The 15686-nt window shown below is 43.6% G+C and overlaps 1 protein-coding gene across 1 annotated transcript; it reads left to right on the top strand.

Moving 5' to 3' along the window:
- The first annotated feature begins 1238 nt into the window (after window positions 1-1238).
- On the top strand, window positions 1239-11767 carry LOC120032291 (monocarboxylate transporter 2-like). The gene is made up of 4 exons (XM_038978307.1): window positions 1239-1459; window positions 9744-9887; window positions 10208-11017; window positions 11493-11767. Exons 1-4 carry the CDS (start codon window positions 1243-1245, stop codon window positions 11765-11767), a joined length of 1446 nt encoding a protein of 481 aa, XP_038834235.1. The 5' UTR covers window positions 1239-1242.
- Window positions 11768-15686: the final 3919 nt, after the last annotated feature.

The following is a 15686-nucleotide window of genomic DNA, read 5'->3' as shown; positions in this document are numbered from 1 at the left end:
ACCCTCTCTTTCCTCTGCCTCTTCATATCTCCCCTGTACCGACCCTCTCTTTCCTCTTCCTCTTCATATCTCCCCTGTACCGACCCTCTCTTTCCTCTTCCTCTTCATATTTCCCCTGTACTGACTCTCTCTTTCCTCTTCCTCTTCATATTTCCCCTGTACCGACCCTCTCTTTCCTCTGCCTCTTCATATCTCCCCTGTACCGACCCTCTCTTTCCTCTTCCTCTTCATACCTCCCCTGTACCGACCCTCTCTTTCCTCTTCCCCTTCATATTTCCCCTGTACCGACCCTCTCTTTCCTCTTCCTCTTCATATTTCCCCTGTACCGACCCTCTCTTTCCTCTTCCTCTTCATATCTCCCCTGTACCGACCCTCTCTTTCCTCTTCCCCTTCATATTTCCCCTGTACTGACTCTCTTTCCTCTGCCTCTTCATATCTCCCCTGTACTGACACTCTCTTTCCTCTTCCCCTTCATATTTCCCCTGTACTGACCCTCTCTTTCCTCTGCCTCTTCATATCTCCCCTGTACCGACCCTCTCTTTCCTCTTCTTCTTCATATTTCCCCTGTACTGACTCTCTCTTTCCTCTGCCTCTTCATATCTCCCCTGTACCGACCCTCTCTTTCCTCTTCCTCTTCATATCTCCCCTGTACCGACTCTCTCTTTCCTCTGCCTCTTCATATCTCCCCTGTACCGACCCTCTCTTTCCTCTGCCTCTTCATATCTCCCCTGTACCGACCCTCTCTTTCCTCTGCCTCTTCATATCTCCCCTGTACCGACCCTCTCTTTCCTCTGCCTCTTCATATTTCCCCTGTACCGACCCTCTCTTTCCTCTGCCTCTTCATATCTCCCCTGTACCGACCCTCTCTTTCCTCTTCCTCTTCATATCTCCCCTGTACTGACTCTCTCTTTCCTCTTCCTCTTCATATCTCCCCTGTACCGACCCTCTCTTTCCTCTTCCTCTTCATATCTCCCCTGTACTGGCTCTCTTTCCTCTTCCTCTTCATATCTCCCCTGTACCGACCCTCTCTTTCCTCTTCCTCTTCATATCTCCCCTGTACCGACCCGCTCTTCCTCTTCATATTTCCCCTGTACTGACCCTCTCTTTCCTCTTCCTCTTCATATTTCCCCTGTACTGACTCTCTCTTTCCTCTGCCTCTTCATATCTCCCCTGTACTGACCCCTGTTCTTCCTCTTTCCCCCTCCAGTAAACAGTGAGCGCTGAGAGCCAGCCGGGTCAGAGATGCCACCCCCTGCCGCAGGCCCCCCAGCAGTGACCCCTCCGGACGGGGGCTGGGGCTGGGCCGTGGTGCTGGGATCCTTCATCTCCATCGGCTTCTCCTACGCCTTCCCCAAGGCCATCACCGTCTACTTCAAGGACATCCAGAAGATCTTTGATTGCTCCTACAGCCAGATAGCATGGATCTCCTCCATCATGCTGGCCGTCATGTACGCAGGAGGTAAGACCAAGACAAGAAGTTGGTGTCCAGGTAGTCTCTTGTTGAAGTCGTCTATCTGATTTGTTAAGAAGGTTGGGGTTCTGTATATGTAGTGCCCTGAGTTTATCTTCACCATGTGACCTGTCCAGGGAAAACTCAGGCCCTAAGTATGGGACAAGGTACCTGTACTGATCTTATTGTGTGTCTCCTATGAGAACCTATGACCATCTTTAAATTGACATTCAAGAGGAACACATGGTTTCTGTGACTAGTCATCAGCATATTGTAGTAGTCATGCATCACATTTTCTCCTTCTCAGCATGACTTTACCCCTCACTAGGTTACCCAGTAGGCACCTTGCTTGGCAGTGCCATGCTGGCCATCTGTTAGCGTATGCCATCCTATCCAGTCATTTCTAATTGTTGCTGTCAACAGGGTTTGTTGTATCCTAGACCGTTGTTGTGATGGCGGTGACAGTGATGGCCAATTGGCCATAGAGAGCCAAGGACACCCAATACCATCCTCTATATGTGACAAGCCTGTACAAGGCACTTGTCCCTCATTAAAATGTTTAGTGTAATTCATTCATATTGATCTCTGAGCAAAAGGGGAGAACAGAGCCTCATCAGCTATTCATTAAACACCTGCTCTCTTGTCCTATGTGTTTGCACCAGCTGTAGGCTGATAAAGCAATTGTCCTTTTAGTGTTTAATGAATTCTTCATTTCTACAAGCAACGGACAGCCCAGTGCGGTATATGCTGCTCTCTGGAATAACATGGCAGAAAAACAAATCACGCATCACCAAATATTTACCCCAATCAGAGAGCTGCTTATTGAGGGTGTTTGTCCTCTTGGAAGAGGAAGGAGACTTGTGGCTGCTTTACAACGCACCTGTTGTTTTTCACACCGCCTGCCGTCTGTGCTTTTGACGCAACTGCCACCTCAACCACGAGTTCAGAGGTCAGACACATACTGAATTCTCCAGGGCAGTCATCAGGCAGACTCCCTAACTGATAAGATAGCAGTGCCACTTATGATGCTGATTGGATGTCAATCACAGAGCAAACAAACTGGAAATGCTTGCCATATCCTCAAACATCAGGATAAGACAATGTGTGTGTAACGATCATTGTCCTCGTCTGATGAGGAATATGAAGGATCGGACCAAAATGCAGCGTGGTACGTGTCCATGATAAATTTATTAAACAGAACACTGAATACAAAATAACAAAGGTGAAACAACGAAAAAGTCCTATCAGGTGACACAACACAAAACAGGAAACAACTACCCACAAACACAGGTGGGAACAGGCTACCTAAGTATGGTTCTCAATCAGAGACAACGATTGACAGCTGCCTCTGATTGGGAACCATACCAGGCCAAACACAGAAATACAAAACATAGAACAAAACATAGAATGGCCACCCCAACTCACGCCCTGACCAAACCAAAATAGAGACATAAAAAAGGAACTAAGGTCAGAACGTGACACTGTGGCTCTTGCTGATTTCAAACAACAGCAGCCAACCTATTTTTATGATGTATGGCCACACACACATATTAGATACAGTTGTTGTGCATTTGTGGTCGTAAGTGAAGGCAACTATTTCATATCTTCCTGGATGTTGTGTGTCTCCATAACCCAGGGTGTAACACAGATACTGAGATGAATGATTAGTAATGATGTTGATGGGTGCAGAAAAGAGCCCAAAGGGAATTTATTGTGAAATATTGCACACTATTACATCAGCTATATGGACGCCTACTGCAGATCTCCCGTCCCTCCTCCCTTCTAGCCTGGCTGAGTGTCGCTCTGCAGTGACGTGCTAAAATGGAGGCTGTGTGTGTGTCAGTGTTGGATCAATGTCACTAATCCACACAGAGAGAGGGACAGTTGACCTTGGCTAGGCTAGGCAGCATGGCTACGTACAGTACCATCCTCTGTTGACGGTCTGCACAGCAGAGCTCTCTCACTGCCAGGCACATTAGCCTCAATGCTAACTGAACTGTCCAGAAGAAATATGGCTAGCTAAGCTGTGTTATTAGTCGATCAACCACTTATAGAATTCATGTTTGCGTCCTTGCATAACTGTTCTGGAAAACAACTCTAAGTTTCATATATCAGCGCTTTATTCCGTAATGAGAGAGACATTAATAGTATGATGGATTGCAAACATCAGTTTCCTGCATAGTCAGCTATCTTGACGGTTTATCAACCTTTTCTTTTCCAACCTCACAAATCAGGGAGTGGTAGAAAAATGTGTTACACAAACTTCCATCTTTCCATCTAGCTTTTAGGTCCTGTGAAATAAATCACAGCTGGAAGGGTAACTGACGGGTGTACCCATTGTCAGGGTTGTGTGCGGAGAATTATCGGAGTCAAGCGCAGGACACAGGTGTTGAGCGAAACCACAGTGTTTTGCTCAAAATATAGGCAAAAGTTCCACAAATGGAAATAATCAAAAAACACACACGTATAAACCACAACCACTAACGCACAAACAATCACGGACTAAACAGAAATGAAAGCCAGAGGGTTAAATAGGGAACATGATGGGGGAATTGAAACCAGGTGTGTATAATACAGACAAAACAAAACGAAACTGAAAAATGGATCGATGGTGACTAGAAAGCCGGTGACGTCGACCGCCGAACACCACCCGAACAAGGAGAAGGGCCGACTTCGGCGGAAGTCGTGACACCCATGCTCTTGTAGGTATTTGTTTCCATGATTGAGTCCATATTTTGCCTCAAGTCTGGACACAAGCAACATTAAGTTATGGTATCTGATCATGCTTCATTAAAATGTATTATTATTGATCCCAATCATATTGGTAGGGCCTGAGATACAGTATGTTCAAATATAGCGTGTTCAATGTCAATAATAGTCTAATTTATTGTCCTTAAAGTTACTGTCAAAACAAACTCCTAATTTGCTTTTGGTAACCTGGAAAGTGTGTCCAGCTATTGCAGCAATTAAACTTCACTTATGAATTCCTTTTTAAAAGGAGCTAATATGAAACCTCAAGGGCTCCCTCCACTTGGCCTATCCAGGTTCCACCACCAGACTCAGGAGAATACTGACAAGTGCTCTGTATGCAAACGAGGATGGCTCCTCTCATCAAGGTCGAAAAAAGATTCAAGCATAGCAAATGAAGTCAGGCGACTTCTTCCCCAAACTCCTTTTTAAAAAGCACCGCTCCCCGAGTCCAACACAGATACGGCACATCTTCTGCTTGCTAATAGGGGCATTATTCAAAAAAAGGGAAAAATCTTTCATTACTCTTATCGTTTCTTATTCAATTTACTCTTCCTTTTGTTTAACGTCTGTCATGAAAGGGGACATTGTGACATGCCATAGAATCAGAGTCATTCCTCACCCTATCAAGTAATGGAGACCAGACGTTCAAACATAACAGGACTTTAGAAATACAAAGGACAAAGTTTCCCTCAACAACAACTTTTAGAAATTTGACAAGGACACAATTTAAAAGGAATTGTTTGGACCTGTCAGTTTGATGTACTATCAATGACCATAGAGAGGGTTGAATAACGGGTTGACCCACTAAAACCAACATCTGCTAAGATTCACTTGCTGCCAGTTGTCTTGTGTTGTATGCCTCTAAGAAGTTGTGTGGCAAGCCCTTATTGAAGGTAACAAGGAAATGGAAAGTGCAGTGTGGCATAGTAGCGTGATGCTGGTCGGCCCCACTCAATTCAACTGCGTGTGTACTACCAATATCAAGTGCTTACTGTTACTCATGGAAAATTGTGAATGAAAAAGAAACGGCGCTCAGGGACAAATGGGCCATGGAGCCAAGGTCTTCTGATCACTTCAAGGTGTGTGTCATAGTTCCTGACCCCCCCCTCCCCTCACCCCTCTTTTTAGATACGAAAACATTACATTGCAGTGCACTTTCAGAAAATACATCTGGTAATCCTTTAATCCAGTGTAACCAGACCAATTCAGAGGAGTCCATTTACGTTAACCAGTGTTGTCTCACTGTTACATCTGAAACCTATCTATGCCCATACAGTGTGTATTCACACAGTCAGTGCCTATTATCCATTTCATAAGATAACTGGTTGCCACATTGGGTCTCTGTTTTGCATTAGCATGGCAGCTGTGCCTTGAAAGCTTATGAAACAGAGAGACCCATTGCGTGTCCAACCAGAGCTCAGTTCATTGACTTCACTCAGCATGTCGATGGTGCTTGACGGGCGTGATCGATTCTGACTCATTCTGTTGGACTAACGCTCTATTAGTTTGGCCCTCAGCTCTCAGTGCAGCCTGTCCAAGGCTGACAGGCACCCATTGGTTAATTGTCTAGGTGCTGAGTTATGTCCAAGACCTCACCTGCACTCTGTGTCATTGGTCTTGCTGGTCCAACAGTACATTTATTGCTTGTCATGATGGGATCTCTGATACATATGTAGCAAAGTTGGAAAATAACAGATGTTTTGTCAATGTGCTCTGTACTTATTGGCAATAAGGCATTTTTTTGTTTGACTACTAAGATAATGCTGTGTTATACCCATGCCTGTTTGTTACTGATCTCTAAATACAGTCCTCGCCCCCTTAATTAAGAATACATGCAGAACACTCAACACGATGTTGTACATTGTTTACCAGTATCAACAAGGTCTTGTTACAGTACTTCTATTTCCAGAGCCGGGAAGTTTCACGCTGTCTTTCAACGCTAACAAGCTTAAATCATTAAGTAATCATTACATGATTACCCTACTTCTAAAAATTCACCTTTCCAGAAACAAGTCTCTCACTGTTGCCGCTTGCTATAGACCTCCCTCCTCCCTCTGCCCCCAGCTGTGCCCTCGATACCATATGTGAATTGATTGCCCCTCATATATCTTCTGAGCTCGTGCTACTAGGTGACCTAAACTGGGACATGCTTAACACCCCGGCCATCCTACAATCTAAGCTTGATTTCCTCAATCTCACACAAATTATCAATGAACCTACCAGGTACAACCCCAAATCCGTAAACACGGGCACCCTCATAGATGTCATCCTAACTAACTCGCCCTCCAAATACACCTCTGCTGTTTTCAATCAAGATCTCAGCGATCACTGCCTCATTGCCTGCATCCGTAATGGGTCTGCGACCAAACGACCACCCCTCATCACTGTCAAACGCTCCCTAAAACACTTCTGCGAGCAGGCCTTTCTAATCGACCTGGCCGGGGTATCCTGGAATGACATTGACCTCATCCCGTCAGTAGATGATGCCTGGCTATTCTTTAAAAGTGCCTTCCTGGCCTCCCGGGTGGCGCAGTGGTCTAGAGCACTGCATCGCAGTGCTAACTGCGCCACCAGAGTCTCTGGGTTCGCGCCCAGGCTCTGTCGCAGCCGGCCGCGACCGGGAGGTCCGTGGGGCGACGCACAATTGGCATAGCGTCGTCCGGGTTAGGGAGGGTTTGGCCGGTAGGGATATCCTTGTCTCATCGCGCTCCAGCGACTCCTGTGGCGGGCCGGGCGCAGTGCGCGCTAACCAAGGGGGCCAGGTACACGGTGTTTCCTCCGACACATTGGTGCGGCTGGCTTCCGGGTTGGAGGCGCGCTGTGTTAAGAAGCAGTGCGGCTTGGTTGGGTTGTGCTTCGGAGGACGCATGGCTTTCAACCTTCGTCTCTCCCGAGCCCGTACGGGAGTTGTAGCGATGAGACAAGATAGTAATTACTAGCGATTGGATACCACGAACATTGGGGAGAAAATGGGATAAAAAATTTTAAAAAAAAATTTAATTTTTTTTTTTTTTTAAAGTGCCTTCCTCACCATCTTAAATAAGCATGCCCCATTCAAAAAAAAATGAACTAGGAATAGATATAGTCCTTTGTTCACTCCAGACCTGTCTGCCCTTGACCAGCACAAAAACATCCTGTGGCATTCTGCATTAGCATCAAATAGCCCCTGTGATATGCAACTTTTCAGGGAAGTTAGGATCAAATATACACAGGCAGTTAGGAAAACTAAGGCTAGCTTTTTCAAACAGAAATTTGCATCCTGTAGTACTAACTCAAAAAAGTTCTGGGACAATGTAAAGTCCATGGAGAATAAGAACACCTCCTCCCAGCTGCCCACTGCTCTGAGGCTAGGAAACACTGTCACCACCGATAAATCCACTACAATTGAGAATTTCAATAAGCATTTCTCTACGGCTGGCCATGCTTTCCACCTGGCTACCCCTACCTCGGTCAACTGCCCGGCACCTTCCACAGCAACCCGCCAAAGCCCCCACCATTTCTCCTTCACCCAAATCCAGATAGCTGATGTTCTGAAAGAGCTGCAAAATCTGGACCCCTACAAATCAGCCGGGCTAGACAATCTGGACCCTCTCTTTCTAAAATTATCTGCCGAAATTGTTGCAACCCCTATTACTAGCCTGTTCAACCTCTCTTTCTTATCGTCTGAGATTCCCAAAGATTGGAAAGCTGCCGCGGTCATCCCCCTCTTCAAAGGGGGTGACACTCTAGACCCAAACTGCTACAGACCTATATCTATCCTACTCTGTCTTTCTAAGGTCTTCGAATGCCAAGTTAACAAACAGATTACCGACCATTTCGAATCCCACCGTACCTTCTCCGCTATGCAATCTGGTTTCAGAGCTGGTCATGGGTGCACCTCAGCCACGCTCAAGGTCCGAAACGACATCATAACCGCCATCGATAAGAGACATTACTGCGCAGCCGTATTCATCAACCTGGCCAAGGAGTTCGACTCTGTCAATCACCACATTCTTATTGGCAGACTCGACAGCCTTGGTTTCGCAAATGATTGCCTCGCCTGGTTTACCAACTACTTCTCTGATAGAGTTCAGTGTGTCAAATCGGAGGGCCTGTTGTCCGGACCTCTGGCAGTCTCTATGGGGGTGCCACAGGGTTCAATCCTCGGGCCGACTCTCTTCTCTGTATACATTAATGATGTTACTCTTGCTGCTGGTGATTCTCTGATACACCTCTACGCAGACGACACCATTCTGTATACTTCTGGCCCCTCTTTGGACACTGTGTTAACTAACCTCCAGACGAGCTTCAATGCCATACAACTCTCCTTCCGTGACCTCCAACTGCTCTTAAAAGCAAGTAAACTAAGTGCATGGTATTCAACCGATCACTGCCCGCACCTGCTCGCCCGTCCAGCATCACTACTCTGGACGGCTCTGACTTAGAATACGTGGACAACTACAAATACCTAGGTGTCTGGTTAGACTGTAAACTCTCCTTCCAGACTCACATTAAGCATCTCCAATCCAAAATTAAATATAGAATCGGCTTCCTATATCGCAACAAAGCATCCTTCACTCATGCTGCCAAACATACCCTCGTAAAACTGACCATCCTACCGATCCTCGACTTTGGTGATGTCATCTATAAAATAGCCTCCAACACTCTACTCAACAAACTGGATGCAGTCTATCACAGTGCCATCCGTTTTGTCACCAAAGCCCCATACACTACCCACCATTGCGACCTGTACACTCTCGTTGGTTGGCCCTCGCTTCATACTCGTCGCCAAACCCACTGGCTCCAGGTCATCTACAAGTCTCTGCTAGGTAAAGCCCCGCCTTATCTCAGCTCACTGGTCACCATAGCAGCACCCACTCGTAGCACGCGCTCCAGCAGGTATATCTCACTGGTCACCCCCAAAGCCAATTCCTCCTTTGGTCGTCTTTCCTTCCAGTTCTCTTCTGCCAATGACTGGAACGAACTGCAAAAATCTCTGAAGCTGGAAACACTTATCTCCCTCACTAGCTTTAAGAACCAGCTGTCAGAGCAGCTCACAGATTACTGCACCTGTTCATAGCCCATCTATAATTTAGCCAAAACAACTACCGCTTCCCCTACTGTATTTATTTATTTATTTATTTTGCTAATTTGCACCCCATTATTTCTATTTCTACTTTTCACATTCTTCCACTGCAAATCTACCATTCCAGTGTTTTACTTCCTATATTGTATTTACCTCGCCACCATGGCCTTTTTGTTGCCTTTAACTCCCTTATCTCACCTCATTTGCTCACATTGTATATAGACTTATTCTTCTACTGTATTATTGACTGTATGTTTTGTTTATTCCATGTGTAACTCTGTGTTGTTGTATGTGTCAAATTGCTATGCTTTATCTTGGCCAGGTCGCAGTTGCAAATGAGAACTTGTTCTCAACTAGCCTACCTGGTTAAATAAAGGTGACATTTTTTTTTTATTTTTTTTAATAGTCTATTACAGGCTGAATGTATGAGTTGGATGAAAGACCATGTTTTTAGTATCTCATTTGTTTCTCTTCCAGGTCCCATAAGCAGTGTACTGGTAAACACATATGGCTGCAGACCTGTCATGATCATGGGGGGAGTACTGTCTTCTATTGGGTTGATATCCGCTTCCTTCTGCAACAGCGTGGTGGAGCTTTATGTTTGCATCGGTCTTATAGGAGGTAATTCCGATGAAATCCATTTCAACTCATTCAGAGTTATTTAATTATAGTGTCAAACTCCTTAAGTGACTGGTTGAAAATAGGCCTACAACTGATTTGGAGTTTTCCATTCTGTCTTTCATAGTAACATACTATAGATACATTACAAGAGTACAGTTAAGCTTGATTTGTCAAATCATTTAATGACCACAGTCTGGCTACTTGAAGAAAATGTATATTATTCCGAATGTGTACTTATCAGATAATTATCAGATAATTATCTTGTTAGAAATGTATGATATTTTTAACTCTAAATCATATTATCCTCTCTCCTCACAAAGGCCTGGGCCTAGCCTTTAACCTTCAGCCAGCCCTGACTATGATTGGCAAGTACTTCTATAAGAAGCGTCCCATCGCTAACGGAATAGCCATGGCCGGTAGCCCAGTGTTCCTGAGCAGCCTAGCCCCTTTCAACCAGTACCTGTTCAACTCCTTCGGCTGGAGGGGCAGCTTCCTCATCCTGGGGGGCATACTGCTCAATTGCTGTGTGGCTGGCTCCCTGATGAGGCCCCTGGGGCCACCGCTGGGCAAGATCAAGAAGGATGAGGAGTTGGTTGTTGCCAAAACCGCCACCAAGAAGAAGGAGACGACCACTTGTTTGGGGACTGTCAACAAGTTCATTGACCTGTCGCTTTTCAAGCACCGCGGTTTCCTCATCTACCTGTCAGGCAACGTCATCATGTTCTTGGGCTTTTTCTCGCCAATCGTCTTCCTGACGGCCTATGCCAAGGACATAGGCGTGGACGAGTACTCGGCCGCCTTCCTGCTCTCCATCCTGGCCTTCGTGGACATGTTTGCCCGGCCCTCCATGGGGCTCCTGGCCAACTCCAAGTGGATCCGGCCCAGGATCCAGTACTTCTTCAGCTTCGCCGTGCTCTACAACGGGGTGTGCCACATCCTCTGCCCCCTGGTGGAGAGCTACACAGGCCTGGTGGTGTACGCCGTGTTCTTTGGCTTTGCCTTCGGCATGGTCAGCTCGGTGCTGTTTGAGACCCTGATGGACCTGGTGGGGGCTCAGAGGTTCTCCAGCGCTGTGGGGCTCACCACCATTGTGGAGTGCTGCCCTGTCCTCATTGGTCCACCCCTGGCAGGTATGTCACTGATCTCTCAAGTCATTACTACTTAATTCAGTTGTGAGACATTGTTTACTTTTTAAGCAGTTGATATGCCAAAGGAATAAATTAAAGTCACCCAATTATTGTTTTATGGAGTGCTATTGCTTAGTAATCATTCACTTGGTTTGATCTTGATTATAGAGTTTGCTGATTTAGAGTGGAAAAGCCATATTATGTTTTGGCATTCTTATAATATGTGCTTATTTGTCTAATTACAATAACAACAAATGGAAAGTTCATTCTGTGATTATTGGTCCTTGACAAAATGCTTCATTTACTTGACATAATGTCCTCATTAAAGATCAGTAGACATGAAGAAACTGATAAAGGCATATTTGGAAATGCAGAACATAACAATATGACAGACCTTCACTCAAAAAAATTCAATAAAACATTAAAAAACTTTTACAAAATGTATTAACATTTACCCTTTCTATGCTCTTATTTACAGGTAAACTGGTGGACATCACCAAAAACTACAAGTACATGTATTTCTGCTGTGGGGCTGTGGTGATCATGGCCAGTATTTGGCTGTTCATCGGCAACTTCATCAACTACAGACTCCTGGCCAAGGAGCGCAAGCAGGAGGAGATGTACAAACGGACTGAAACCGAGGACCCTGACAGGGACCATGACCAAAAGGAGACAGATGGGGACGCCCAGGCATTGGAGGACATGGTAGACCCCAAAGATGAGGACGCCATGCAGAGGGAGACCAACATCTAGAGCCCCTGCCTCCAGCCAACCACACCACTCTCCACCACCACCCTCACGTCCCCCTCTGCCACTATCAAACTGCAGACTGAGCTCAAGTGGGGTGCCTCCTGGTCTTTCACTCTCCAGGGTTCTGCTCAGGGGCCTCCCCGCAGGGGCCCCTCTGTTTCAGAGACACTCAAACTGCCAGAGTAACAACGACAACCATGTCGTGGGATACTGCAAGGTGTATTGCTGGAGGAAGGGGTGACTGCCCTGACTACTACTCAAACATCAGACTAGCCAGAGATAATGGTGTAAGATACAGAACGCATGTTAGGAGGCCACAAGGCTTGGAATTTGAGAAAGAAGCTTTTGTCGCGTATCTAGGAATCTGTGAAATGCGACCTGTCGACAGAAATCTAGTACTGCTCATGTATTTAGCCTGTGCCACTAAACCTACCACACCAGCAACCCAATTCAACTGTTCTGATTGAAATCAATACAGGTTAATATCCCAGCTTCCTATGCTGGGAGCTGACATGCGAGAACACATAAAGTCTGTTAGTACCAGGGTTATGGTGAGAGACATATCATTGCAACACAGGAACAGAGATGAGTTCATGGTTTGGTGGCTCCAGTGACCATGTATTATACTGTCCTTTAGCGCACTGTGTCCGTTGTGTTCGTTAGCTAAACCTGCACAACTGCCAAGCTTCTAATCTAACGATATCACACCCGCTATTTTATTCACTATTGCATATTGCACATGGAGTCTGTATACGCTGCACTACTTCTAAACTGGCCATGTTTAGGCCTTATCCAAAACAACAATGAAACAAATGCAATTTAATCATATTTAATGAGGTTGAATGTAAATTCGTTTTATTGGCTGTGTTTCCAAGGGCCTTATTAAGAATACTTGATATTCACAATCAAAATCATCTAGAAATGTGCATATTGCTGGTTTATACCAAATAAAGAATCCATGAGCAATATAACCTATTCCTAGCCATTGTTTTGATGTACGTATAAACAGGGATATTCATTTGTGTAGTCAATGGTCATTTCTGGGAGTAGCTGTTTAACTTTCACCAATGATACATTGCCTTATGTAAAGAATGCAACTAAGTTGTGTCATATATACAGTACCAGTCAAAAGCTACTCATTCAAGTGTTTTTCTTTATTTTTACTATTTTCTACATTGTAGAATAAGAGTGAAGACATCAAAACGATGAAATAACACATATGGAATAATGTAGTAACCAAAAAAGGGTTAAGCAAATCAAAAAATATTTTATATTTGAGATTCTTCAAAGTAGCCACCCTTTGCCTTGATGACAGGTTTGCACACTCTTGGCATTCTCTCAACCAGCTTCACCTGGAATGCTTTTCAAACAGTCTTGATGGAGTTCCCACATATGCTGACCACTTGTTGGCTGCTTTTCCTTCACTCTACTGTCCACTCTACTGTCCGACCAAACCATCTCAATTGGGTTGAGATCAGGTGATTGTGGAGGCCAGGTCATCTGATGCAGATGACCTCTCCTTCTTGGTCAAATAGCCCTTACACAGCCTGGAGGTGTGCTGGGTCATTGTCCTGTTGAAAAACAAATGATATTCCCACTAAGCGCAAACTAGATGGGTTGGAGTATCGCTGCAGAATGCTGTGGTAGCCATGCTGGTTAAGTGTGCCTTGAACTCTAAATAAATAATTGACAGTGTCACCAGCAAAGCCTACTCTACATCTCACAAAGACACTGTGGTTGGAAAGAAAACATCTCAAATTTGGACTCGTCAGACGAAAGGACAGATTTCAACCGGTCTGATGTCCATTGCTCGTGTTTCTTGGCCCAAGCAAGTCTCTTCTTATTGGTGTCCTTTAGTAGTGGTTTCTTTGCAGCAATTCGGCCTAATTCACGCAGTCTCCTCTGAACAGTTGATGTTGAGATGTGTCTGTTACTTGAACTCTGTGAAGCATTTATTTTGGGCTGCAATTTCTGAGGCTGGTAACTCCAATGAACTTATCCTCTGCAGCAGAGGTAACTCTGCGTCTTCCTTTCCTGTGGCGGTCCTCATGAGAGACAGTTTCATTATAGCGCTTGATGGTTTTTGCAACTGCACTTGAAGAAACGTTCAAAGTTCTTGACATTTTCGGAATTGACTGACCTTCATGTCTTAAAGTAATGATAGATTGTCGTTTCTCCTTGCCTCTTTCAGCTGTTCTTGCCATAATATGGACTCGGTCTTTTACCAAATAGGGATATCTTCTGTATACCACCCCTACCTTGTGACAACAACTGATTGGCTTAAAAGCATTAAGAAGGAAAGAAATTCCACAAATTAACTTTTAACAAGGCACACCTGTTAATTAAAATGCATTCCAGGTGACTACCTCATGAAGCTGGTTAAGAGAATGCCAAGTGTGTGCAAAGCTGTCATTAAGTCAAAGGGTGGCTACTTTGAAGAACCTCAAATATAAAGTATATTTTGATTTGTTTAACACTTTTTTGGTTACTACATGATTCCATATGTGTTATTTCATAGTTTTGATGTCTTCACTATTATTCTACAATGTAGGAAATATAAAAAATATAGAGAAACACTGTAATGAGTAGGTATGTCCAAACTTTTGACTGGTACTGTGTATATATATATATATATATATTTATATATAATATATATATATACATTAGAAAGTATTTATTGAAGTGTTATAGAAATTACCAAATTAACATGCCTATTGTGAAACGGTTAAACAGCTTCTTGTGTGACCTTAATTTTTAAGTACAGTATTTCTTCCTTTCAACTCTAACTCTATGAAATGACTTTTTGTGGGAAATTTTGTCAGCAATTTCTATTAACATAATAATGAACATCGTTTAACCAACTATGTACAGTACCATATGTACACAATTCAAAGTATAGCTTCACTTAATTAATAATATCTGTTTCATTGCACCACAAAATTTATACATGTTAATATGATTTAATATATGTTTAATAATAATTTGTACAGATAATATGCAAATAATGACCTAAATTAACAATAATTAACTAAATTATGTTATATGCAATATATTTTAATGTGCAATATACCATAACATTGTTTGACATTGATTCTAAATCCTCCATTGGCTGGATGCCATCCACAGAGAAAATCATTCATATTTTTTAAGAATTCTTAATACCCATCACTTCTTGTGTTCTAGTCAAATAGCTCAACACAGCTTGAAACAGACTTAGGCACTTGTTAGATTGCGGTAGTTTGCTTACCGTCCCAATTTGTGTGTAGCCTACCAGCATTTCATATTTAGATATATATTTTTTTTATATCATTATGATTATGTGATTTATGGTAGTTTTTAACTTGACTGTGGGCTGGATTACATTGGCAAGTGTCTACTTTTTGCTTGCAGCTGCAGTGTCTCTATTCCCAGTCACTGACAACAGGGGTCAGTCAGTATGCAGTAGTTCTTATTAAAGGATGAATGTACTGTACAATCACTTTTATATATCAAATAGCACTGCCCCCTACTGGTTTCAAAAGACCTAGACCAAATGTAACAATCTGAGCTGCCCTCAAATAGCAAAACGACACATTGTTCTCAGTGGCTGCTCTTGTGTGATGTCAAAAGATAAGAAATTCCTAAATTAAATAAGTAAAAAAAAAAAAAAAAGGTTTTCTCTTTAGTTTCAATTTTCTGTATTTTAATTTTTAATTTTTTTATTGCATTTTTTTATGGCCATTGAATATATTTTCTTTGTACTTTTATTTCCCTTCTATAGCTTCAACAGGTGTGTATATACTAGTATTTCACAGGGTGTACATTAACGGTAGATTGACTTAATAAACACACTGCATTCATGTGCTGCTGTGGCAAAGCCATTTGTAGACAATTATGTTTGTTCTGGAGCAAAATCATGTTCATTTCCATTTTCAACCATGTG

The sequence above is a fragment of the Salvelinus namaycush genome, chromosome 38 (assembly GCF_016432855.1).
Source record: "Salvelinus namaycush isolate Seneca chromosome 38, SaNama_1.0, whole genome shotgun sequence".
NCBI lineage: Eukaryota > Metazoa > Chordata > Actinopteri > Salmoniformes > Salmonidae > Salvelinus > Salvelinus namaycush.
This window is presented reverse-complemented; position numbering and strand designations above follow the sequence as displayed.

Bases quoted from the DNA above. Each gene is read 5' to 3' on its own strand.
- LOC120032291 (XM_038978307.1), top strand. From the start codon at position 1,243: ATGCCACCCCCTGCCGCAGGCCCCCCAGCAGTGACCCCTCCGGACGGG. The intron at 1,460-9,743 runs GTAAGACCAAGA...TTTCTCTTCCAG, and splicing joins GGCCGTCATGTACGCAGGAG to GTCCCATAAGCAGTGTACTG. The intron at 11,018-11,492 runs GTATGTCACTGA...TCTTATTTACAG, and splicing joins CATTGGTCCACCCCTGGCAG to GTAAACTGGTGGACATCACC.